A 26308-nucleotide genomic window follows, 5' to 3' on the forward strand; every position below is an offset into this window, starting at 1 on the left:
CTTTTGAGTCACAACTTCAGGACAATACTGTGAGCACAGATAAGCAACCCATACTGTCACCGAATCCAGGGGAAATAGAAGAAAATGGGATCCACTCGTAAGATAAAGAAAAAAGCGTGATAAGGAATTTAAAGATGAATATGCAATTGGTGATGAAACCCCTGAAACAACAGAAATGCAGAAACAGAGGCTACAAGACCTGAAGAATTACTGCAAAGAAACGAGCATGATGTTTCTCTGTCTTTTCCACATGACAGCTCCATTTTTACAGTGTCTACACCTGCTTATTTTCCTGAGGTCCAGAACCCAACAGCAACAAGCCATCCTGAGATTAGCTTGAACAAATTAATTCCTCAAAGTGAAAACCTTCACGAAAATCAAGATGAGCAAGATTTTAAAGTGGTTTCAGATAAACCATTGAAATCTGGGATGGAAGAAGTGGATGAATCTGAAACTACTCTGCATGAAGAGGTGAAAGATGCCAATCACTCAGATGAAACTGTCAGGAAAATGCATGAAGATGAGGTTGAAAGAACAGAAATTCAAGAAGTGCTGCAGAATGATTTCTCATCTGAAAATGTGATTGATGATGCCACAGAAAACTCTTCCTTTACTTCTGGAGACTTAGGCCATACTGAAAATAGCAACACTTACCAGTTTCAAGTGATGGTGAAGAGTCCTGATGAATCTGTAACCAAAGTGGAAGTTTCAACTCCTGATGACAAACAACCTGGACAGCACTTTGTGACTCAAGGAAACGAGGAAGGTGACATTTCAGACAGCAAAAGTGGTGGAGTCTCTCCACAATCTCCAACCTCATTAGCAACTCCAGCTTTTGAGTCACAACTTCAGGACAATACTGTGAGCACAGATAAGCAAACCCATACTGTCACCGAATCCAGGGGAAATAGAAGAAAAATGGGATCCACTCGTAGAAATAAAGGAAGAAAGCGTGATAAGGAATTTAAAGATGAATATGCAATTGGTGATGAAACCCCTGAAACAACAGAAATGTCAGAAACAGAGGCTACAAGACCTGAAGAATTACTGCAAAGAAACGAGCATGATGTTTCTCTGTCTTTTCCACATGACAGCTCCATTTTTACAGTGTCTACACCTGCTTATTTTCCTGAGGTCCAGAACCCAACAGCAACAAGCCATCCTGAGATTAGCTTGAACAAATTAATTCCTCAAAGTGAAAACCTTCACGAAAATCAAGATGAGCAAGATTTTAAAGTGGTTTCAGATAAACCATTGAAATCTGGGATGGAAGAAGTGGATGAATCTGAAACTACTCTGCATGAAGAGGTCAAAGATGCCAATCACTCAGATGAAACTGTCAGGAAAATGCATGAAGATGAGGTTGAAAGAACAGAAATTCAAGAAGTGCTGCAGAATGATTTCTCATCTGAAAATGTGATTGATGATGCCACAGAAAACTCTTCCTTTACTTCTGGAGACTTAGGCCAAACTGAAAATAGCAACACTTACCAGTTTCAAGTGATGGTGCAGAGTCCTGATGAATCTGTAACCAAAGTGGAAGTTTCAACTCCTGATGACAAACAACCTGGACAGCACTTTGTGACTCAAGAAAACGAGGAAGGTGACATTTCAGACAGCAAAAGTGGTGGAGTCTCTCCACAATCTCCAACCTCATTAGCAACTCCAGCTTTTGAGTCACAACTTCAGGACAATACTGTGAGCACAGATAAGCAAACCCATACTGTCACCGAATCCAGGGGAAATAGAAGAAAAATGGGATCCACTCGTAGAGTAAAAGGTAGACACCGTGATAAGGAATTTAAAGATGAATATGCAATTGGTGATGAAACCCCTGAAACAACAGAAATGTCAGAAACAGAGGCTACAAGACCTGAAGAATTACTGCAAAGAAACGAGCATGATGTTTCTCTGTCTTTTCCACATGACAGCTCCATTTTTACAGTGTCTACACCTGCTTATTTTCCTGAGGTCCAGAACCCAACAGCAACAAGCCATCCTGAGATTAGCTTGAACAAATTAATTCCTCAAAGTGAAAACCTTCACGAAAATCAAGATGAGCAAGATTTTAAAGTGGTTTCAGATAAACCATTGAAATCTGGGATGGAAGAAGTGGATGAATCTGAAACTACTCTGCATGAAGAGGTCAAAGATGCCAATCACTCAGATGAAACTGTCAGGAAAATGCATGAAGATGAGGTTGAAAGAACAGAAATTCAAGAAGTGCTGCAGAATGATTTCTCATCTGAAAATGTGATTGATGATGCCACAGAAAACTCTTCCTTTACTTCTGGAGACTTAGGCCAAACTGAAAATAGCAACACTTACCAGTTTCAAGTGATGGTGCAGAGTCCTGATGAATCTGTAACCAAAGTGGAAGTTTCAACTCCTGATGACAAACAACCTGGACAGCACTTTGTGACTCAAGAAAACGAGGAAGGTGACATTTCAGACAGCAAAAGTGGTGGAGTCTCTCCACAATCTCCAACCTCATTAGCAACTCCAGCTTTTGAGTCACAACTTCAGGACAATACTGTGAGCACAGATAAGCAAACCCATACTGTCACCGAATCCAGGGGAAATAGAAGAAAGATGGGATCCACTCGTAGAGTAAAAGGTAGACACCGTGATAAGGAATTTAAAGATGAATATGCAATTGGTGATGAAACCCCTGAAACAACAGAAATGTCAGAAACAGAGGCTACAAGACCTGAAGAATTACTGCAAAGAAACGAGCATGATGTTTCTCTGTCTTTTCCACATGACAGCTCCATTTTTACAGTGTCTACACCTGCTTATTTTCCTGAGGTCCAGAACCCAACAGCAACAAGCCATCCTGAGATTAGCTTGAACAAATTAATTCCTCAAAGTGAAAACCTTCACGAAAATCAAGATGAGCAAGATTTTAAAGTGGTTTCAGATAAACCATTGAAATCTGGGATGGAAGAAGTGGATGAATCTGAAACTGCTCTGCATGAAGAGGTGAAAGATGCCAATCACTCAGATGAAACTGTCAGGAAAATGCATGAAGATGAGGTTGAAAGAACAGAAATTCAAGAAGTGCTGCAGAATGATTTCTCATCTGAAAATGTGATTGATGATGCCACAGAAAACTCTTCCTTTACTTCTGGAGACTTAGGCCAAACTGAAAATAGCAACACTTACCAGTTTCAAGTGATGGTGCAGAGTCCTGATGAATCTGTAACCAAAGTGGAAGTTTCAACTCCTGATGACAAACAACCTGGACAGCACTTTGTGACTCAAGAAAACGAGGAAGGTGACATTTCAGACAGCAAAAGTGGTGGAGTCTCTCCACAATCTCCAACCTCATTAGCAACTCCAGCTTTTGAGTCACAACTTCAGGACAATACTGTGAGCACAGATAAGCAAACCCATACTGTCACCGAATCCAAGGGGAATAGAAGAAAAATGGGATCCACTCGTAGAGTAAAAGAAAGACAGCGTGATAAGGAATTTAAAGATGAATATGCAATTGGTGATGAAACCCCTGAAACAACAGAAATGCCAGAAACAGAGGCTACAAGACCTGAAGAATTACTGCAAAGAAACGAGCATAATGTTTCTCTGTCTTTTCCACGTGCCAGCTCCATTTTTACAGTGTCTACACCTGCTTATTTTCCTGAGGTCCAGAACCCAACAGCAACAAGCCATCCTGAGATTAGCTTGAACAGTTTAATTCCTCAAAGTGAAAACCTTCACGAAAATCAAGATGAGCAAGATTTTAAAGTGGTTTCAGATAAACCATTGAAATCTGGGATGGAAGAAGTGGATGAATCTGAAACTACTCTGCATGAAGAGGTGAAAGATGCCAATCACTCAGATGAAACTGTCAGGAAAATGCATGAAGATGAGGTTGAAAGAACAGAAATTCAAGAAGTGCTGCAGAATGATTTCTCATCTGAAAATGTGATTGATGATGCCACAGAAAACTCTTCCTTTACTTCTGGAGACTTAGGCCAAACTGAAAATAGCAACACTTACCAGTTTCAAGTGATGGTGCAGAGTCCTGATGAATCTGTAACCAAAGTGGAAGTTTCAACTCCTGATGACAAACAACCTGGACAGCACTTTGTGACTCAAGAAAACGAGGAAGGTGACATTTCAGACAGCAAAAGTGGTGGAGTCTCTCCACAATCTCCAACCTCATTAGCAACTCCAGCTTTTGAGTCACAACTTCAGGACAATACTGTGAGCACAGATAAGCAAACCCATACTGTCACCGAATCCAGGGGAAATAGAAGAAAGATGGGATCCACTCGTAGAGTAAAAGGTAGACACCGTGATAAGGAATTTAAAGATGAATATGCAATTGGTGATGAAACCCCTGAAACAACAGAAATGTCAGAAACAGAGGCTACAAGACCTGAAGAATTACTGCAAAGAAACGAGCATGATGTTTCTCTGTCTTTTCCACATGACAGCTCCATTTTTACAGTGTCTACACCTGCTTATTTTCCTGAGGTCCAGAACCCAACAGCAACAAGCCATCCTGAGATTAGCTTGAACAAATTAATTCCTCAAAGTGAAAACCTTCACGAAAATCAAGATGAGCAAGATTTTAAAGTGGTTTCAGATAAACCATTGAAATCTGGGATGGAAGAAGTGGATGAATCTGAAACTGCTCTGCATGAAGAGGTGAAAGATGCCAATCACTCAGATGAAACTGTCAGGAAAATGCATGAAGATGAGGTTGAAAGAACAGAAATTCAAGAAGTGCTGCAGAATGATTTCTCATCTGAAAATGTGATTGATGATGCCACAGAAAACTCTTCCTTTACTTCTGGAGACTTAGGCCAAACTGAAAATAGCAACACTTACCAGTTTCAAGTGATGGTGCAGAGTCCTGATGAATCTGTAACCAAAGTGGAAGTTTCAACTCCTGATGACAAACAACCTGGACAGCACTTTGTGACTCAAGAAAACGAGGAAGGTGACATTTCAGACAGCAAAAGTGGTGGAGTCTCTCCACAATCTCCAACCTCATTAGCAACTCCAGCTTTTGAGTCACAACTTCAGGACAATACTGTGAGCACAGATAAGCAAACCCATACTGTCACCGAATCCAGGGGAAATAGAAGAAAGATGGGATCCACTCGTAGAGTAAAAGGTAGACACCGTGATAAGGAATTTAAAGATGAATATGCAATTGGTGATGAAACCCCTGAAACAACAGAAATGTCAGAAACAGAGGCTACAAGACCTGAAGAATTACTGCAAAGAAACGAGCATGATGTTTCTCTGTCTTTTCCACATGACAGCTCCATTTTTACAGTGTCTACACCTGCTTATTTTCCTGAGGTCCAGAACCCAACAGCAACAAGCCATCCTGAGATTAGCTTGAACAAATTAATTCCTCAAAGTGAAAACCTTCACGAAAATCAAGATGAGCAAGATTTTAAAGTGGTTTCAGATAAACCATTGAAATCTGGGATGGAAGAAGTGGATGAATCTGAAACTGCTCTGCATGAAGAGGTGAAAGATGCCAATCACTCAGATGAAACTGTCAGGAAAATGCATGAAGATGAGGTTGAAAGAACAGAAATTCAAGAAGTGCTGCAGAATGATTTCTCATCTGAAAATGTGATTGATGATGCCACAGAAAACTCTTCCTTTACTTCTGGAGACTTAGGCCAAACTGAAAATAGCAACACTTACCAGTTTCAAGTGATGGTGCAGAGTCCTGATGAATCTGTAACCAAAGTGGAAGTTTCAACTCCTGATGACAAACAACCTGGACAGCACTTTGTGACTCAAGAAAACGAGGAAGGTGACATTTCAGACAGCAAAAGTGGTGGAGTCTCTCCACAATCTCCAACCTCATTAGCAACTCCAGCTTTTGAGTCACAACTTCAGGACAATACTGTGAGCACAGATAAGCAAACCCATACTGTCACCGAATCCAGGGGAAATAGAAGAAAGATGGGATCCACTCGTAGAGTAAAAGGTAGACACCGTGATAAGGAATTTAAAGATGAATATGCAATTGGTGATGAAACCCCTGAAACAACAGAAATGTCAGAAACAGAGGCTACAAGACCTGAAGAATTACTGCAAAGAAACGAGCATGATGTTTCTCTGTCTTTTCCACGTGCCAGCTCCATTTTTACAGTGTCTACACCTGCTTATTTTCCTGAGGTCCAGAACCCAACAGCAACAAGCCATCCTGAGATTAGCTTGAACAAATTAATTCCTCAAAGTGAAAACCTTCACGAAAATCAAGATGAGCAAGATTTTAAAGTGGTTTCAGATAAACCATTGAAATCTGGGATGGAAGAAGTGGATGAATCTGAAACTGCTCTGCATGAAGAGGTGAAAGATGCCAATCACTCAGATGAAACTGTCAGGAAAATGCATGAAGATGAGGTTGAAAGAACAGAAATTCAAGAAGTGCTGCAGAATGATTTCTCATCTGAAAATGTGATTGATGATGCCACAGAAAACTCTTCCTTTACTTCTGGAGACTTAGGCCAAACTGAAAATAGCAACACTTACCAGTTTCAAGTGATGGTGCAGAGTCCTGATGAATCTGTAACCAAAGTGGAAGTTTCAACTCCTGATGACAAACAACCTGGACAGCACTTTGTGACTCAGGGAAACGAGGAAGGTGACATTTCAGACAGCAAAGGTGGTGGAGTCTCTCCACAGTCTCCAACCTCATTAGCAATTCCAGCTTTTGAGTCACAACTTCAGGACAATACTGTGAGCACAGATAAGCAAACCCATACTGTCACCGAATCCAGGGGAAATAGAAGAAAAATGGGATCCACTCGTAGAGTAAAAGGTAGACACCGTGATAAGGAATTTAAAGATGAATATGCAATTGGTGATGAAACCCCTGAAACAACAGAAATGTCAGAAACAGAGGCTACAAGACCTGAAGAATTACTGCAAAGAAACGAGCGTGACGTTTGTCTGTCGGTGCCACATGACAGCTCCATTTTTACAGTGTCTACACCTGCTTATTCTCCTGACATCCAGAGCCCAACTGCAAAGAGTTATTCTGAGATTAGCCTGGATAGTTTAATTTCTGAAAGTGAAAACCTTAAGGAAGATAAAAATCAGACAACCTTTAATGTGATTTCAGATAAACCATTGGAATCTATGATGGAAGAAGTGGTTAAATCTGAAACTGCTCTGTCTGAAGAAGTCAAAGATCCTCATCACCCTGATGGCAACCAAGCTAAACAGCACTTTGTGACTCAGGAAATCAAGGGAGGTGATGTTCCAGATACTAAAGACAGTGGAGTCCCTCTACAAACTCAGCTCTCATCAGCAACTCCACCTTTTGAGTCCCAACTTCAGGACAATACTGTGAGCACAGATAAGCAATCCCATGCGGTCACCGAATCCAGGGGAAATAGAAGAAAAATGGGATCCACTCGTAGAATCAAAGGAAGACAGCGTGATAAGGAATTTAAAGATGAAGATGCAATTGGTGATGAACCCCCTGAAACAACAGAAATGTCAGCAACAGAGGCTACAAGACCTGAAGAATTACTGCAAGAATACAAGCATGATGTTTCTCTGTCTGTGCCATATCATGAAAAGTCCTCTAAAAATCAAAATGACGGAGATACTAAAGTGATTAATGATAAACCAGTGCAGGCTGGGATGGAAGAAGTCAAAAAAGATCAGCACATAAAACTTTTAGGGCAGGATGGAAATTTACCCAGCAATATTATGTTAAGTGGAACAACAGAATGTACCATTACAGTTGAGATAACAACTGACCAAACCAGCCCAAGAGAAAGCACTGAAGTTGAATGCAGTGTTGCACAAGAAACATTTTTAGCATCTCAAAATGTGTTGACTACAAATAGGGAACAACATGAGCATTGCAACCCAATTGAGGTCACCAAAGCTAAGCAGTCAGAGGGTGCATTAATGCATCAGACTGACTGCAGCGCAAGTACAGAGAGTCACCAAACATCCTTATCTGAAACAAATATCTCTTTGGACTTCCACCATCACGATAATTCTCAGGACATTACAGAAATTCACACACGCCTCAGCCATACAGGGAATAGAAAGAAAATGGGTTCAAGCCGAAGAAATAAAGGAAGACAGGGTGTCAAGGACCCTGATGCATACCAGGAACCTAAAGATGACATTTTAGAAAAACTCACAAGTAATGACAAACTCAGAACAATTGACATGTCACCAGCAACAGATATAACAAAGGAGGAAGAAGAAAAAGACCTCATATCCATTGACAAAGAAGTGCAGATTAGCTCAACAGCAAAAGAAGGCAAAAATAAAGAAAAGTTGTTGGAGGAAGATGCATTTTTCTCACAGAATAATATGGATAGCAATACAGATGGACTTCTCAAATCTAACAAAGATTTCAATGAGGAAAATAAAGTTGTTCAAGATGCTATGAATTTAGATCAGCTTACAGGATGTGACACAATTACAAAGCACCTGATGCAATCACCACAAGCCTCAGTTTGTGAAATTCCCTCAGACATGCAGCATACCTCATATCATGCTGGCATCGAAGGCTCTAGCTCTCTGAAGGTGCTTGATAAAGAAGAAGCGTTGGAGGCAATGGATGCAAGCAACGGCCATCAAGAACAAACTCAATCAGGTAACAGAAATACTTTCCAAATAAATCCACAACAGAAGAAGAGAAAGATAGGTTCTTCTCGCAGGAGTCAACTCAACAGAAAAAAAGAGGAAGAAACAGACAACACAGATGAAACCAAGGAAAGTGACTTTCACACCGAAGCTGACGTGAGGAATACTGACAAGTTGGACGTGGTAGAGTTACCGTTAACTACAGATATACCACAAAATGAAACTGAACAACCGTTATTCTCTGCTGTTCATAAACAACAGGAAGCTGCTGAAACCTTTTCTGTACCAAGCAGTACAGAGATCAGTGTGATACCAGTAGTAGAAGATTTTAAGGCCCCTCTTCCTGAACAGTTTTCCTCTCTCCGTGAAGAAACTATCAGTCTGGTTACACGCGTTATCACAGGTGGTGTAAGAGAAGTTATTGTGGAGCCGCCACAGCTAGACAATTTTACAAACACTGAGACACAAATAACCACTGTGGTCACGGGTAGAAGCAGACGCTCCATAAATCAGCTGCTGCCCCCAAATACCGAGGCTGCCACAGACACTGGCATAGCAGAAGAGAGCTTAGTGTCTTTTGGTGAGGCCAGGCAAAATACACATAGCGATGAGGAAAGGCCAGAGAGCATAAAAGTAGTACAAGATCAAGATGCTAGTGAGAAAAATCCAAACAACTTGAATGAAGGAGCTCATAATAAAACTCAAGAGATGAGGAGTGAAAGTCCAAATTTACATTTGAGCAACCGGAGAAGAAAGATGGGCTCCACCCGCAGGAATCTTGGATCCAGAAACAAAGAAGAGCTCCATCAAAAACAGGAGGTGGATAACGAAGCGAAGGAGACTGGAACAGACATCGGGGAAACTGAAAGTGTCTCCAGAATCAAAGAAGAAGCACTTCAGCTTCACACAGATCACAAAAACAATGATGGCGAACAAGGAAAACAGAAAGTATTTGAAACAGTGGAAATCAGCCCTCCGGGTCAGTCTAAATTCAAACCTCTGCCTGAGCAAACAGTTGAAGAGAGGCCTGTTTCCCAAGACCAGCTAGCAGAAACAGAACATCACACTGCAAATGACCTCCCGTCTATATCCTTAAAAGATGATTTGGTGTCAGAATCAGCATCTGGAGGGAGGAAAAGAAAATTGGGATCTAACCGAAAGTCCCGTGGACATCAGCGTATAGAAGACAAAACAGGAGAGGGCACAATAATAGATGATCAAAGTGGGACAGATGCCAGAATTTCAGAGGTAAGCAGCAATGTTTGGGTTTTTTTGTTTAGTTTGGTTTTTTTAGTATTTAGTAGAAATCTTAATTGTTTGCAATTTTTCCAAAACCTCATGCACAGACTACATTTAAATTTGACTATTAAATACAATACCTTATTGAACTTTGTTGTATTTATAATTCTGTGCATAGTTGTGAATAGTGAATAGTTATTATTGGACAAGTGTTCTTTCACATAGGCAAGCCTACATTGTTATTTACACCCCATTTGCAGTAGACACTTTGCAAACTGGATTGTTTGTGGCAAGGTCATTGTGACACAGGGAACTAAAAAGAGGAACGTGAGGTTTACATAGCATGTTTCACATACAGCAAACGAGAACATGTGTTCACCTTCTTCAGAAACCTGGCAGATAAGGGCTTTGAATGAGATCAGCAAATAATGGCTTTAAAGATGTCACAATAAATTATTATTATCGACAAAGAATGGGAAACCAGTATGTCAGATATTCCAGCTTCAGATATTATTAGGAGACGACTGATTACTAGATGATAACTAATCCAAGTAGAATAATTTGCACTTTCACATCATGAAATGAGTTTGTCATGCACATTTAGAAGCATAAAAAGCCCTACTTTTCTTTCTGCAGGTTGGAAAATGTGATAAGAAACCATCATCAGGCCTCTCAAAGAGTGAAGAGCACTCAAAGACTGTGAGGTAGGTCTAACACACAGATATTTTTAAAAAGGCTGGGGTTGTCCAGTTACCTAATTAGCTTTCAAGTGTTGGCTTTCCTACTTGACTTACTCACTGTAACTCATAGATAAGTCCAAATTTGTTACAGTGTGGTCTGTTATGTGTTATACTGAATATTCGAATATTCATGTTCATATTGCATATATAGCAATGGACAACTGTAATATCAGTCACCTCAAAGTTCACTTTGTAACATCCAAAAGAAAATGTCCATGAGATTGTTGAAAACATTTTACAATTTGTTAATCTATTTGAGTCACATACAAAAGGAAAGTATACCTGTTTTGTTTTTTTTATTCTGAGCTTTTACACATAAAACATAATAACACTGTGTCATTATGTAGTTAACAAAAACTAAGCCAAAATTCAGAAGGAGTGTGTGTAAAACTAAGTAGACTTTTACTGCTTCAGTGAGACCACCTTTATAAAGCCAGAAGTGTCCCTTTCCCAACGATCCCTAAACATTCAAGACACCTGCTAATCTTCCCAAAAGTGAACGTCCCAACAAATTCACCCCTAGGTCAGACCATGCAATGCCATGCTGCCAAGAGAAATCCTCTTCTCTCTAAAAAGAACATGGCAGCATGGCTGAAGTTTGCAATATTGCATCTGAAAAAGCCACAGACTTCTCGAACAATGTCCTTTGCACAGATGTGACCAAAGTAGAGATGTTTGGCCATAATGCACATAAAATCCAGGCCTCAACGTAAATTAAATGTGGTAGCAAGAGCTGTGCATTAACAAATGCCTGCAAACCTCAGTAAAAAGGCCAAAATTCCTTCACAGCAATGTGAGAGACTGATAAAGTCACAGAGAAAACAATTACTTCAACTTAACTCTGTGAAAATGCAGAATCATAGGGTGTGTTTAGTTTTTTGCACACTGCTTCTGCATTTTGACTTGACTGTTCCTCTGACGCTGTAGTTAAAATAATTTAAGAACATGGTAATGACCGGATGATTTCTTGTTATGCCTTGATAAGGTAAAAACTTGTGTACCGCATGGTACTTTCTTTCTTTTTGCAAGCTTTAAAAATACAGTTATGCAATTACTACTGTACACTAGCTTAGCAGTAGTGTATGCACTGTTTTCAGCTGACCTGCTTAGAGATGAGGTGTGAATGTCACCAGAGTGGTGTGGTTTAACAGCACACAGCTTCCTCATCTCTATTGTTTTAAATAAATAATCACAAATCAAGTGAATGACAAAATTCCTTGTCAAATGTTCAGTGCACGGCAACTCAAATATGAGCTTGAGACATTCTGAAAACTGACCATTTCAGCCTTGCAAATCCTTACGCTGTATATGTCATGAAGTTTGTTTGATTGTCTTTTCCACAGTGAGAAGACTTCAGCCCAACCTTGTAATGCTGGAATCTTTCCTGTTAAAGAGAATCAAACATTTTCTCTGGGTAAGAACATGATCAGTGCATCTTACCAATAATTATAGGGAAATTTTACATTAAAAGATGATTTATGACCAGACATTTTAATTTCAGTTGGTAATCCGGGAATGGTAGACTCCAAATCAAAGCGCTACAATGTGGTAATGATTGGAGACAGCAGTGTGGGAAAGACCTCCTTCATGAAAAGAGCTCAAAGTGGGAAGTTTTCTTTAGATATACCTGCCTCAATTGGTAAGATCCTGGTGTTAATCTCACAATTAATCCTACTAATGTGTATGCATAGTGATGTACACTCTAACTATACACGTAAATATTGTTTATAGGCCTGGATTCGCTGATGTGGCCTGTTGTAATAGATGGAAAGCCTATGATACTGCAGCTATGGGACACAGCAGGTCAAGAAAGGTAAGTCTCAATTTTCCTCTTAGAATGAATCAGTGAGACAAATTTTTGATGTTTCACAGAACATTTAAATTATATATCACTATGCAAATGTCTTGAGCCACTCTACGTTTCTTTATATTTTGATAGCAGTAATCTGCTGTAGATTGGTTTGTAAGCCTGCCAGTTATTATTTGGTCCTCCATTTGTCCAGTTTCCTAAATTTGTAAGGACACACAGCACACCATGCCAAGAAGTGACAAAAAAATTGGAAACTGGCAACTCTTTAGGAATCATGTTGTTGGTTAAAATAAAAGCATAACAGTTTTATTGACTGTCAAACTGTGTTATTTTTTGGCATTTTTCATAGATTCAAGTAAAGAAATGGGAACAAATTATGTTTTTCTGACAGGCTGCTAATAACAAAGTGCCCAAAGATACAGTTTAAAATGGGTTCTTTGCTAAGTGTTTCCTTGCTGTAGACAAAACAATGTATCTCCCCTTGAGTCAGGTGCCATGTTATGCCATCTACGCTTGAATTATTCAAAGGTCAATTTTATGGTACAAGGACTGGACTAAGAATGAGTGAAAAAGTAGCCAATATCCAAAGGAAAACTTTGAAACACCTTCAGAAAGCTGGAGAACTATTGCTTAAGACCACTTTAAGAATTACAAGAAAGTCCTTCCAGGCAAAATATAAAGAAATGAGGGGTTTATCAAGACTTTTGCACAGTTTTGTTGCTGAAAGAAGCCACATTGGAGAGAATACATTTAACAGGTTTTTTGAGTTTTATTAATGTTTTTTCTAGTCTGTTTTGAACAGTACATATATTATAATGTACGTAGGTCACAGTAGGCTGCCTGTAGGAGAATAACAAATATCACAGTCGTCAGTGTGTTACGTATGACAGTATCAAAGTCCAACTTGTCTGACTTTTCCCAGCCCTGGAATTCAGGTTATCTTTTACATTTCACGTTAGTTAAATTCTGTAAATGAGCAACTTGTCTGAGTATAAAAACACTGGGAGCAATACGTCTGCATTTCTGTGACGTCATAAAGACAAAAAGCACAGTTTGTCCATTAAAGTGCGTTAATTATCTAGTTGAAATTCTGAATTCTGCCAAGCCTTGTGATTTTCTCCTTCATAGCATGGGTTTGTCAGGAGTAGAATTGAGCCAGGTGGAAAAAGCAAAGATGACTTCATAATGAGTGCAAAAAGTCTATCCTTCTAATAAAGCAAGAAAAATGGCAAAACCTGTGCATGACCGTTCATTTCTGCTTACTCATTTCTATCATACTGCTCATAAAACTAAAAGTTAACTACAGACTTGGACGCACGAGTCCCAAACTACAATACAGCGACATATCCTGAAGGAAACATACATATCCAGAGAGAGAGGGGGAAAAAAAGCAAATTTCTATATCAAGATTTTCTAAACAACTACTGCTTTTTGGAGTTTGTTTGAGCCAGACGTGAACAGTTTTATATCTGTTTTGTAAATAAAGCCAATCATCAGAGAAGACGCCATCTCTTTTTTAAAGGTACAGGCTATTATTTTGTGGTTTATGATGTCCTGAATGTTGTGCCACATGCAGTCTTGCTGTTCTGGGGAGTGGCTGTGTTTTTTCAGTGTATAGATAAACTTCCCCGATGGCCAAGGACACGCTGTCCCGCTGTCCCGAAGCCTGACAAGGAAGGCTTCCAAGTAGGCGACACCCAGTGTTCAAAGCAGTGTGTACACCTTGGAATTCAACCAAGATTTGCAGTTACTACTTGTAACAGTGTTTACTTAAGTAACACTTGCTTTTGCAGATAGATACGGTATAGCAGCCAATTTCAACATGTAACAGACAATACGCTCAGATCAGAGTCTGTGTATTTAAAGACTGCTCAAGTGTAACTGGTTTCAGAACTGGTTTGGCTCTCCTCAATAATGTTTTGTATTCCAGGATACAATGCAGATTTTGTTCCAGTGACAGAGGTGGACTCAACACAGATGCAATTTAAAGATGCTCACTTTTAACTGCAGATTTTAGGCAGACTCGTGTTGGATAAGTTCAATTAAAAAACATAGCAAGAGTGAGAAAGCGTTTGAGACATGCAGTTCCCCAAGAGTTTACAAAAAGCCTCCTTAATGTCAACAATAAAGTGAAGCTTTATTCCAACTCTTCACCTAGTGGGCAGGCTTCTAAGATCTATTTATTTTATTTTTGCTACAAAAACATCTGACATTTACTTGTTCAAGGAGGGAAGTCTGAGACATGGGTGCGTCTTGAAAAATATGTTCAGGGTAGGCTCTGCAAACTGCATTAAATGACAAATTTGTGACATTAACTTTTGAGTGAATGTGAGGAAAGTAATTAGAATGTGCTACAGTATGCAGAGCTAGTGTCTTCCTGGTTTCAAAAAGGAAGTATTAATAGATCACCTTTAATGCCGTGCTTTTCTGTCTTTAAAGGTTTCACAGTATCACCAAACAGGTCTTCCACAAAGCCCAGGCCTTTCTCTTGATGTATGACATCACCTCCACCAATAGTTTTTCCGCAGTCAGTTACTGGGCAAACTGTATTCAGGTATGTCTTCCCTTTCAAATTTCAACACCTATTTTTTAAACAGATGTTGAAATTACTAGTTAAACATGCTATGTTGTCAAAACAGTGATTTACTTTTATATTCATTTAGTGTATTTGGTTCTAATAGGCGAGGCTACACTGGCCACTTCATTAGCACACCTGTTCAACTGCTTCAAAAAAAGGAATGAACTAAGCACATGCAAGTGCATTGTAGACATAGTGAAGACTACCCGCTGATGTTCAAACATCAGAACAAGGAAGAATGATGATTTAAGTTAACTTTGAACATGGTTGTTGGATCTATTTCAGACACTCATCTACAATAAACTTTTCTCTCACAACCTGCCTTGTTGCGAGAGATCAGAGAATGGTCAGGCTGCTTCAATCTGATAAGCAGGCAACAGTAGTTTTAAAAAAAATTACAAATAACCACCATAAGGTATGCAGAAGAGCATCTCTGAATGCACAATACTTATCAGCTTTGAAGGAGAAGGGCTACAGCAGCAGAATAACCCACCGGGTGCCACTCCTGGCAGTTAAGAACAGGAAATTGAGGCTACATTCACACAAGCTCATCACAGTTGGTTAACGGTAGTCTGGAAAAACGTTGCCTGGTCTGATGAGTTTCGATTTCTGCTGCAGCATTCGTATGCTGAGGTCAGAATTTGGTGTAAACGACATGAAAGCATGGATCACTCCTGCCTTATTCAGGCTGGTGGTGGTGTTTAATGTTTGGGTTTTTTTTTGGCACACTTGTCAATATGGACCAAACTCTCTGGGAAATGTTTTCAGTGCCTTGTTGTATCAATGCCAGGAAGAATTAATGTTGTTCTGAAGGCAAAAAGGAGTCCAACAGGGGTACTAACAGGTATACCTAATAAAGTGGCTTATAAGTGTGATACTGAATTGTGTATTTAAAACAGCAGCACATATTTTGATTATTAGTAGAAAAAAGTATTAATAAATTTAAAACATCAACTATTTATAGTGGACGGGACGTGAGTGTCTGAAACAGTTGAACCAGCCTGCAAAGTTAGACTAGTTTGTAATAACATGTGCAGATTATCAAAATGATTCCTGTTCTGCAGGAGTCTGCTGCTGAAAATGTGACTGTTTTGCTTCTTGGAAACAAGAGCGACTGCTCAGAACGACGGGTTAAAACTCATCAGGGGGAAATTCTTGCTAAGGTGCGAATATGTTGCATTACACCCACTCATGAAACAATCACATTCAGTTCAGTAGTTTTAATGATCAAAACACCCACAGTGAGTGCAGATATTCATTCAACTCCACAGGAATATGACTTTGAGTTTATGGAGTGCAGTGCTGCCACGGGTGAAAACGTGATCCAGTCTTTGGAAGTTGTAGCCAGGTATGTATATAATTTTATTGTTTTTCTCTAAAACCACATCTTTTAACATCGATATGCCCTGTAAAGTCGACTGCTGTGTCATCAGCTGATTGCACTGTTGCTGTGTTGTTGCCAGGAAGCTGAGTCAAAGAATTGACTCAAGAGAAGAAGCCACAGTGTTGCACAAAGAGCCAGAACAGAAAAAAAGCTCAAGATGTTGCTGAACAAATGTGTTTGTCTTCAAAAAAAAGAAAGGAAAAAAAAACAAGTGGTGAAATCCTGAAAACAAGAACACGCTGTACTCATCTGGCTTTCTTGTAACTCAGTGCATTATATTTTATTATTTGTACTACATCCCTGCATATTTTCAGTGTTGTTATATTTAGATATAAAATTATTTCTTCAAAGGCCTTATATTAGAATATTAGTTTATAGTTAGTAGTGACCAAAGTTATATAGTTAAGAAAGTGAAGGCTTTTTCAGTGTTTGCTTAATAGCTATCCAATAATTTAAAGCATATACAAGCTTACTGTATTTAATTATATTTGCACCGTGTGTGTTTTATCTTGCAATATAACAATTTTTGTGCAATATTGTGCAACTTCAAATAATTTCAAATCACACGATTGACATTTTTCCAGATGAAGCTGTAACAACTAAAATCACAAGTTTAAGATTTTATGTGCAATTTCACAAAGTTCATCTCTGTTGTTGTACATCGACTAAATGTTTAGTCTACACCCTCTTCACTTTATGGATTTACTATACTGAAATTTAATGTAAATGTGTATATAGTATGATTAATTTAAACAGGAGAATACCCCATTCAGATATTACCAGAGATCAAGATGTGACCGAGAGCAAATCTAGCACAGTGGTAAATAATTATTATATTAAATATATATTAAACATAATTATACTTGCTTTTTTGTGATTTTGTTTAGCCTTTCTTCTAAGTTGGCATTCATCTTAATTCAGTCATCACAACTGTCAGATCTGACACATAATTATGAATAAACATTACTCCCCTATAATTATAGTGCCAGGGACATGATCAGCAGTTATATATGCAAATGTATTTTTATGTTCCCGTGCATGTCCTTTGTGACCAAGTACCTTTAAACCAATTGTTTTAATGGCGTTTCTCATGATTAATAAATCTCCAGATAAACAACGTCTGCTTGTGTACTTAATTTGTGCCCTCATGGAAGTTATGGGTTTCCAGACTGACAAAGACAACTGTGTTAGCAGTGGAAAAACAAGTCCGACAATGGTATGAAGAGCATGTCAACAATGGCGCCACTGCAATAATCTCATATAGTCCCAAAGGAGGTGTTGTGGGAAAGAGAACTAGACTGATCCCATGGGAATCATGTACCCACCTATGAGAAGTTCAGTTGAGTAATGTGGTTATTTCTGTTATTTCTGTTTCAGGCTTAAACATGTTAAAACAACAACAACATCAAACTACCTGGCAATGGTAGATTTTTCTGCTGTTGCAGATGAGCTTAACATGGTTATACTTTTTTGTCTTTCAGCAAGCAAAAATAGAAGAATGCATGCAAATCCACATCAGAACAAGGGCAGGTGGTGAGCCAGAAAAACAAGCCAATGACAAAAGTTAAAGAACAACAGCTCAAGCCCTGCAGGGCTCCAGTTTTGCCTATTTGGAGCTGGACCCCTGCTGTGCACGAGCTGTTGAAGATTCAGCTCATTTCCCCATAAATAATTTCATATTACTAAATTCTTGAATCTTAGACATCACCATAATACCGTGAAAAAAACCCAAACATTTTAAATTGAAGCAAAGTGGTTTAATTTCAAGTTACCATTTTTATCCTGTGGCACAGACCCTCTATCATTTCTCTTAAATGGAAAGCTGGCTGCTTTTCTTTGGTTTGTTTATTTCCCACATACACTGAAACTTAACAAGGATCAGACCTGAGTATGACTCCAGTTAGTCTAATCACTACTAGTTTGAGATTGCTGGTTTAAATTTAATCAATGTCTGGAGCCACCAAAACAAGTGTAATGTTGACCTTAGGCCAGCTGGGGGAGTATTTATGCCAGTAATGCATGTATTTGAACTCATCTACAGACCTAAAAAACAACAACAACAACAAAAAAAACCCCCAAACCCACAGCAATTAAACTGATGTCATAATCAAACGCGTGCATTCTTTTTGGTCTTTATTATTGTAAATTCATTCAGAATATAAGAAATAATATTAACATTAAGGAATTAAGCAATACTACAGCATTGCAAAATACAGTTCTTGTTTTCCACCACAGTGAATTTTATATCGATTGATATGTGCAGACTTCTGGGTTTAATTCAATGGGTTTTACAAAAGTATTGCTTTAACTGTTTACAGCCATTTGTATACACATCCTGTATACAAATCCTGGTCAAATGTTCACTGGGATTTCTAGTCTGCAAACCTCTTTCCTGACTGAGCTAAACTGTGGGAAGTTATGCAGCATCATAAAATATTTTTTTGATCGGGTCATAGGTCAATGATAGGCCTTAAGTGACTAGTTATTTTACACGATCTACCTAGCAACTCCATCATTAATTTCACTTTGAGTTTCTGTGATATTGTCTTCAGACGTTTGTAATGCAGATGTCTTGTTCGCTGCCTTAGAAGGTTTTTTATTTTTCTTAGTGGAATGATACAACTGGATGGCTTGCATGACATCAGCAGCAGTCCAGTGGTGATGGATCAGAGCGTCCTGTAGGGTAAAAAGTCCGTCTCTGGTGCGTCGTACTCCATTACACACTGCTGTGCTACGCAGTTCCAGTCCTATCTCATGCACAATTTTACGCAGATACTTCTGAGTCTCATTTAGGCACTGCACCTCTGTAAAAACAGGAGACATGTTTGAAACTTGACCCGCATTTTTTTTTTTTTTTTTTTAATCGTCAAATATGTTTTATGTGTTCAAGTGAAGATTACCTAATGTGAAGTTGGGAGGCTGGAAGCGAATGCAACGTAAGCCGGTCAAGATGGGTGTCGATTTCCCCTCTGGACCCAGTAAACCTTGCACAGCCATCTCATAGGCTTCCTGTGAGCGCATGTCTATGCTGGAATACCTGTACAGCAAAAAAGAAACTAATCAAATATCGTTTAGTACTGTTGCAAATATTTACAGAGGGTCTTATGCAAAAGCAGAGGGCAAAAGATGCCATTATTAGGTTTACAGAAATGTAACGTCTTACGTCAACAACGTTTTTTGGTTGACTCCCTCCAGCATTGACAGCACTCTCTCCAGCTTATCCTGTGTGATGTGATCTAGGAGACAGCTTTTTTTAAGTATATTTAAAGGGACATCAGTTCACATAACAAGTGTTTTGCTTATATTCTTGCACTTCAGGTATATAAATTAGAACTGCTCTTATAAAACATTTAAAACCACATACACAATTCAGTCACAGGCAGGGCTGAACTGCCATAAGGCAAGAGGTGGAGTACACCCCGTACAGGTCGGTATTCTGTTGCAGGGCTAACAAAGAGATACAGACAACTCACATTCACATCTACGGTCAATTTAGAGTCACCATAAGAGTCACCATATTTTTGAGTTAAACTGACATGCATGTCTATGGACTGGAGAGAAACCAGCAGAAGGACTGGGAGAACATAGTCCTCACAAAGACTCCAGCATGTCAGTGGATTCGTAGCCAAGACCCTTTCCCTGCTGTGAGGTGACAATTCTAAACACAACACCTTTGTGTCGCCATGATACTTTATCGAAAAAGACTTTGTTATTTTAAGTGAAAGATTGAGGAAGCTCAAACTAAAAGAGAAATGATTCATACCATAGGTGGACCTTTCCACAACTCGACCTGTATTAGTGAAATTATCTGTTGCAGTTCCAAACTCAGCCTCCAGGGTATAATCCTGCAAGAAATATTGTAGAATTGGATCTGTAAGCGTTGGATCTGAACTGCATCAGTTTATGTCTGAGAAAAAATTACAAATTACCCTCGTCACTCTTGTGGTGTAGAAATCATTCAGCGCCTTGTTTCCATTCCCAACGGCAAGAACTACATTTTAGAAATATGTGGATATTCTCAGATGATTCACAAAACGAATGCCAACACTGTAATTAACAAATGAATTTTTTTTAAATGAGCAACTCTAAAATTATACCTAGAACACCCGAGGAGAAAGTATCGAGGCGATGTCCGACTCCAACTCGGATATGCTGGAATTCAGGTCCTGTGACTAAAATCAAAATGAAACTATATTACTAAATACTACTAAATTATATTCACTCACTACAGTGTTATTCACCACACCTGAGGTTTAATTTACTCCAGTCACATCTAAATTGAAACCAGATTTCATAGATGACCTGTTACAGGGTAAAACGGTGGAGACACAGAAATCTGTTATTTCTGTGTCTCCACAGAAAACACTTATAAACACTGTTCAATATCAAAGTGGAAAAAAAGAGTTGTGAAAAAGAAAGTACAACACTTTTAAATCAAAGGTTTTATGTGTCAAATATCATCTGCTACCAAAAATGACGCAAATACAACCTAAGATGAACAACAACGCGACACACTGTGTCTCATTTATTTATCTCGGCTTCTGAAATGCTGAGGCAGAGTGTAAAAATGGCCAATGACCATTATGGCCAAAACTTTCCACTTTGGTCTCATCTCTCTACATTATAATAATCATTATAATGATCACTCCAACTGTAGAATGGTGGACTTCAGATTGTTTGAGATTGGCATGACCTTATAACATGTCCCAGGTTGATATGTAATAACAACTGCCTCATCCTGTTGTCTCTTTCTGCTTTTATAAAGGTGGTCACACTGGCTGATGATCAATCAATCAAAGTCTATACACAATTGTGTATTTAATTTTTTTCCACACACTGCCTCTGAAATTTGGCTTAATTTTTGTTAAATAAACAATGACACAAAATTATGTTATCCACTGTTGTTCATCCGAGGTCATATTTACCAAATGTGAAGACTTGCTGGAGATCAGAGGATTTTTTTTTTAATGCTGCGACATGTAAAACTGTAGAAAAGAAAGAGAGTGTACTTTTTTCACTTGTTCTGTAAAAGTAACAGATTTTAAGTTTTGTCTTTTTTTGTAAAAGAAGGGCTGTGAACTTTGCCACCTGATGATTTCCTGCAAACTAAAGCATCTGACTGTGTTGTGAAGGTGTTTATACTTTAAAGGTGGAGTGATAGGGACGAGAGGTTGGGGCAGCTGGTTTCACTTGCACTTGGTTTTTCACAATGATGCTGACAAAACAGCTGCATGGACCATGAGGTCAGATAAATGTATCTTAATGTATCTGTTAATGTATCTTCAGAGCGGAGACAACACTTGTTAACATTTTCAGTAAGGTGGATGTACATACCCAGAGGGTGCTTGGATAGTACAGGAACCGATACTGCTGATACCGTGAGTCCTTTGGACGCTTCACTCTCGTGTCTGGGTTGTGCTAAGAGTCGAACCTCGTGGGGAAGTGGCTGGGAAGGCGCAGCATTCAAACCTGAGGTGTAATACACGCAAGGACATTCAAGTGTTAAGTTAAAGGCATGCTGAGTATTAGCTGCATCATGCCTCAGTTTAACAGCACGCATGGGTGATTGATAACAGGACCACAAGATACCAGTGAAAAATAAACTACACTCACCTTTAAGAAGATTTGTCTCGATGCTGTCCCGTACCAGTTTCCAGTGAACACCAGCAGGTTTGTAGACACAGAACAGGCCCTCTAACTTCCGAAACATCCGAATAGCTGGAGTTGCCATTATTCAGCAGCATCAGATTTTACTTAGGTCTTGGAAAAATAATAAAACTAATTAAAAAAAGACTACATGTCATGGAAATTTTGACGAGTGACAGTTGTTTTGTTTCTACTGCCACTTTCTTCCATGTGAGCCTACGCGCATGCGTACATGATGACGCTTGTCATTCCTTATTTTTGGCCATACCGCCATCTACTGGAATGGATGTATGTGTACGCTATTTTAGTCCTTATATAAGTAGAGAAACGCCACCAGAGCTTCCACCAGAATTATTAAACAGCCGCTTATTGTGTGTAGTAACAAGCTGGGAGACGTGGAAGAATAATTGATATTTTATTGGGGGTTTTTTTTTTTGTTTGTTTTTTTGTGTGTGAATTTTTACGGTTTGTTTCAGAAGATGGCAGTAGCAGCCGCCACTCAGAGAACAGAGTGGAAAAGAGGACGAAGAAGAAAGCAGGTAGCTAAGTTTAGTCGCTGTTTATTTTCGTTGACAGCTGAGAAGACTTCAGTATCATTTCGGCATTTTTCTAATTTGAAGTTTTTGCTGTAAGGTGAAGCTTTGGCCTCTGCTGTTAAACTGCTGTGTGCGGACAGGTACGTTAGTTTGTTTTCACGGGACACTGGTCAGAGAAACGCTACGTAGTTATTGTCAAACTCCACTCGTACATATCCAATTATGGTGACCTCGGAGGCAAGAAACACGTTGCTAAAACCAAATATGAGTTGAACTGAAACCTGGAGCTACACAACGAAACAGGATTTGGACTTATCCAGCAGGGTATACCCCCATGGTAAATGTGCTGCCAAGCTAAACTTTATTATGTTCCAGATTAGAGATCAACATGAGGTCATTGCACACTGACCACTCAGTCCTCCTTGAAAATAATATCGCCATTCCTGGAAGATTAGACACCTCTGTACGTGGATAGTAGAAGGATCTGAAGTATTTTAATAGCATTAGACCACCTGCGCAGCACAGTGGTATGATGGTTAGTACCGTTGTCTCACCGCAAGAAGGTCCTGCGGTGAGACCTGAGTTCCGCCACAACCTTTCTGCGTGAGTTTTGTCTTCCTCCCAGAGTCCAAAGACATGTGGTTAGTTATCGTTAGTTATTTGGTTATTCTAAGTTGGCAATAGGTGTGAACGTGAGTTTGGATGGTTGTCTGTCTCTCTGTCTGTTAGCTGTGCGTCATATTCGTGACATGTCCGGGTTATACCCTGCCTTTCGCCCTATGGTAGCTGGGATAGGCTTGCTTCCTATGAAAAGTAATTTCTTCTTTCCAACAGTCATCAAGTGCTTTCTGATAGAGGATTACCCAGTTGTTGGGGTTTCTCTCTTGTATTGTAAGATCTAATAATGGGCAAAGTGAGGCTTTGTGATACAGTGAAATATTTGAAGCAGTAATGCCAGGATTATGTTGCAGTTTCAATGTAAAACATGAATCTCACACGAATCTCCACAGTGTCACCCACTGGCCACTTTCACTATCATCACACCTTGGTAGGTATGACAGAGACAAGCAATTGTACAATAGATCATTAATGACTATGGATCATTAATGACTGTGGCTAATAAACGCTGTGGTTCAGCAAATACTGTCAGACTATAATTAAAACATATTCAATAATAAAAGTGTAATAAAATACAGGAAATGTTGTTGAACCAGTGGTCAAATTGGTCACGCTTAGTATTACAGCAGCAGTTTTGAATGTCTTAAAATCGTCACCCTGAAAAACAGTTCCCGTAACAAGAAAATAAATAATGTTAATAATATTCAAACATGTTTCTCTGTGTGAAACAGCCTGATTAGATAACTCATATTTTGCTCAGCTGTTGTCTTCTCTTTGGTGTCCATCAGGTGTGATGCGAGCTCCTCTGCGCTGGGTGCTATGGGATGTGAAGGACACCCTGCTGAAGGTGCGCTCATCTGTGGGAGAGCAGTACTGCAAGGAGGCAGAGCGTATGGGCTTGAGCCTCAGTCCTGTGGAGGTCGACGCTGCTTTCCGGCAGGTTTATCGACAGTATTCCAGTAGATACCCAAACTATGGCATCAGTCAGGGCCTGAATGGACAGTCATGGTGGAGGGGGGTGGTGCGGGACACTCTCTCTCAGTGTGGTGTACAGGAGCCAGAGTTGCTAAACACAGTAGCCAACAATCTTTACCATAACTTCTGCAGCGCAGATAACTGGGAGGTAAATGATCAATGACACGTTCATACACCTAAAACACCTTGTTTAAAGATTTTAAACAGTTCCTCGAATAATGCTTTTTTAAATTTTATGCAATGATATATAAATAAAGGCTACAGGATGTGTATTTTTTTTAAACTATAATCATCATAATAAGCATTTCATACTGAACCAGAAGAACAGAGCACATTAAATATCTGACTTGTAAAGCAACTTAAACTTTGCCCCCGATGTTTGGAGAATGTCATGTTAAACTGTATAATATTCCTTTGTTTCAGGTATTTCCAGACTCAAAGAAGGCTCTGGAGAGTTGTTCTTCTCTTGGACTGAAGCTGGGTGTGGTGTCCAACTTTGACAACCGCCTGGAAGCAATCTTACACGTTTGTGGGCTGTTGTCATACTTTAGCTTTTTAATAACATCAGAAGAGGCTGGTGTAGCAAAGCCCAGTCCGGCCATCTTTAGTCAGGCACTGCAAAAATGTGGTGTGCCAGCTGATAGAGTAGCTCATATTGGGGACCATTATATTAATGATTACCTCACTTCTCGGTCTATGGGTATTCACGGCTTCCTTTTAGACAGACATAAGGATGGCCAACTCGATGTTCCTCGAGAGCATCGGCTGATTTCACTGGATGAGCTGCCGTCACGGCTCCAGCAGCATATGAACTAACATGAGTCATAAGATAAGATAACCTTTAGTCCCACACGTGGGAAATTTGTTTGGTTACAGTAGAAACAAACGGTGTCAAGTGAAATCTACTCAGAACAAACTGGCTTAATTAGCGAAATAATGTATGGACTGTTGACTTAAGTATATCAAACTACTTCATCCTCATAAGACAAATGAAATGCTGATAGAAAAATGTAAAGAAATCTTAACATATTTTATAGTTATATGTATGTGCACCTTTCATGTCTTTGTATAATAAAATATGTTGGGAAAAATAAACCTCTAACTATACTGTGTCTCTGAAAATAGAGAATATGAAGTGAGGCAGCAAACTGTCAGACCTTCGACAAGGTTCTGAAAACATTCCTGAGAGATTGTGGTCCATGTTGATATGATGGCATGCAATTGCCATATGCTGTTTGGCATGTGCGCATCCATGATGCAAATCTCCTGTTCCCCACATCCCAAAGGTGCTCTGTTGGATCAAGGTGTGGAGACTAGAGCCCATTTTAGTGCATTGCCATGTCCAAGAGAACTATTTCAGATGATCTGAGCTTTGTGACATTAGAAGATGGGAACACTGTGGTCATAAAGGAGTGGACATGTTGAGCAATAATAATCAGGTCATTTGGTACAGTGTCCCAAAGGATAGATTCATGGTTTTCTGGTGTTTTAAGCCAAATTCTGACCCTACCAGCTGACTGTCACAGCAGAAATCGAGACTCATCAAACGAGGCAACTTTCTTTTCCTAATCTACTGTCCAAATGTGTTAATTTTCCTGTTTGACTGAAGTCCCTGTGTGGTCGTCAAGGTTCAAGGTGTTATGCGTTCAGCAATGCTGTTCTGCATACCTTGGATGTAACGTGTTTTGATGCTGTTGCCTTCCTATCAGCTCAAAGGAGTCTGGTTATTCTCTGACCTGTAGTAGCCACAGTGCATTTTCTGCAAGAGAACTGCTGCTCACCAGGTATTTTCTCTTTAATCAACTATTCTCTGTAAACCCTAAAGATGCTTGTTTGGGAAAGATCCCAGTTGATCAGTGGTTTCTGAAATAATAAGACCAGCACAAATGACCAGTGAGGTCGTATTGAGCACATCTATATGGCTGTGTGCATTGACTTGATTTATATTTTATTGATGTCAGTGACTTTAAGGTGGTTGACTGCAAAAAAAATCAGCACTGAAGTCTATAGTTTGTGTCTTTGCTTCTCTGTAATGTCATATCTGCACCATCAGGCTAAAATGTCTGCTTCCACCAAGGTAGTGCCAGTGGAAAGCATAACTGAGGACTACAACTTTTTTTTTTTTTTTTTAATTAAGAAGTTTATATTAACCACTGGAGGAATTGTTTTAGAAGACAAGCCCAG

The 26308-nt window shown here is 39.3% G+C and overlaps 3 protein-coding genes across 7 annotated transcripts; 2 read left to right on the plus strand and 1 right to left on the minus strand.

The window, feature by feature from the left end:
- The first annotated feature begins 157 nt into the window (after positions 1 to 157).
- rab44 (RAB44, member RAS oncogene family) lies at positions 158 to 17467 on the plus strand. Its single transcript, XM_040002743.1, has 9 exons — positions 158 to 9846; positions 10474 to 10541; positions 11921 to 11991; positions 12079 to 12216; positions 12309 to 12390; positions 14827 to 14941; positions 16030 to 16128; positions 16237 to 16313; positions 16429 to 17467. Exons 1-9 carry the CDS (start codon positions 430 to 432, stop codon positions 16514 to 16516), a joined length of 10155 nt encoding a protein of 3384 aa, XP_039858677.1. The 5' UTR covers positions 158 to 429; the 3' UTR covers positions 16517 to 17467.
- Positions 17468 to 18084: 617 nt separating this feature from the next.
- trub2 (TruB pseudouridine (psi) synthase family member 2) lies at positions 18085 to 22193 on the minus strand. The gene is made up of 8 exons (XM_040002806.1): positions 21963 to 22193; positions 21684 to 21818; positions 20447 to 20521; positions 20279 to 20340; positions 20113 to 20194; positions 19513 to 19585; positions 19250 to 19386; positions 18085 to 19153 (listed from the first exon to the last, which is right to left on the minus strand). Exons 1-8 carry the CDS (start codon positions 22078 to 22080, stop codon positions 18846 to 18848), a joined length of 990 nt encoding a protein of 329 aa, XP_039858740.1. The 5' UTR covers positions 22081 to 22193; the 3' UTR covers positions 18085 to 18845.
- A 140-nt stretch (positions 22194 to 22333) lies between these two features.
- Positions 22334 to 25219, plus strand: hdhd3 (haloacid dehalogenase-like hydrolase domain containing 3). Of its 5 annotated transcripts, none has more exons than XM_040002839.1 (4): positions 22541 to 22671; positions 23542 to 23579; positions 23938 to 24272; positions 24548 to 25219. In XM_040002839.1, the coding sequence occupies exons 3-4, from the start codon at positions 23943 to 23945 to the stop codon at positions 24938 to 24940; spliced, it is 723 nt and encodes a 240-aa protein (XP_039858773.1). In that variant the 5' UTR covers positions 22541 to 22671; positions 23542 to 23579; positions 23938 to 23942; the 3' UTR covers positions 24941 to 25219. The 5 variants fall into 5 exon arrangements, with proteins under 5 accessions (XP_039858767.1, XP_039858773.1, XP_039858759.1 ...); XM_040002817.1 differs by lacking the exon at positions 22541 to 22671 and adding an exon at positions 22678 to 22838 and having other exon boundaries at positions 23460 to 23579; XM_040002833.1 differs by lacking the exons at positions 22541 to 22671; positions 23542 to 23579 and adding an exon at positions 22334 to 22534.
- Positions 25220 to 26308: the final 1089 nt, after the last annotated feature.

This window comes from Simochromis diagramma, unplaced genomic scaffold (genome assembly GCF_900408965.1).
Source record: "Simochromis diagramma unplaced genomic scaffold, fSimDia1.1 OVJJ01000320.1, whole genome shotgun sequence".
NCBI classification, from domain to species: Eukaryota; Metazoa; Chordata; class Actinopteri; order Cichliformes; family Cichlidae; genus Simochromis; species Simochromis diagramma.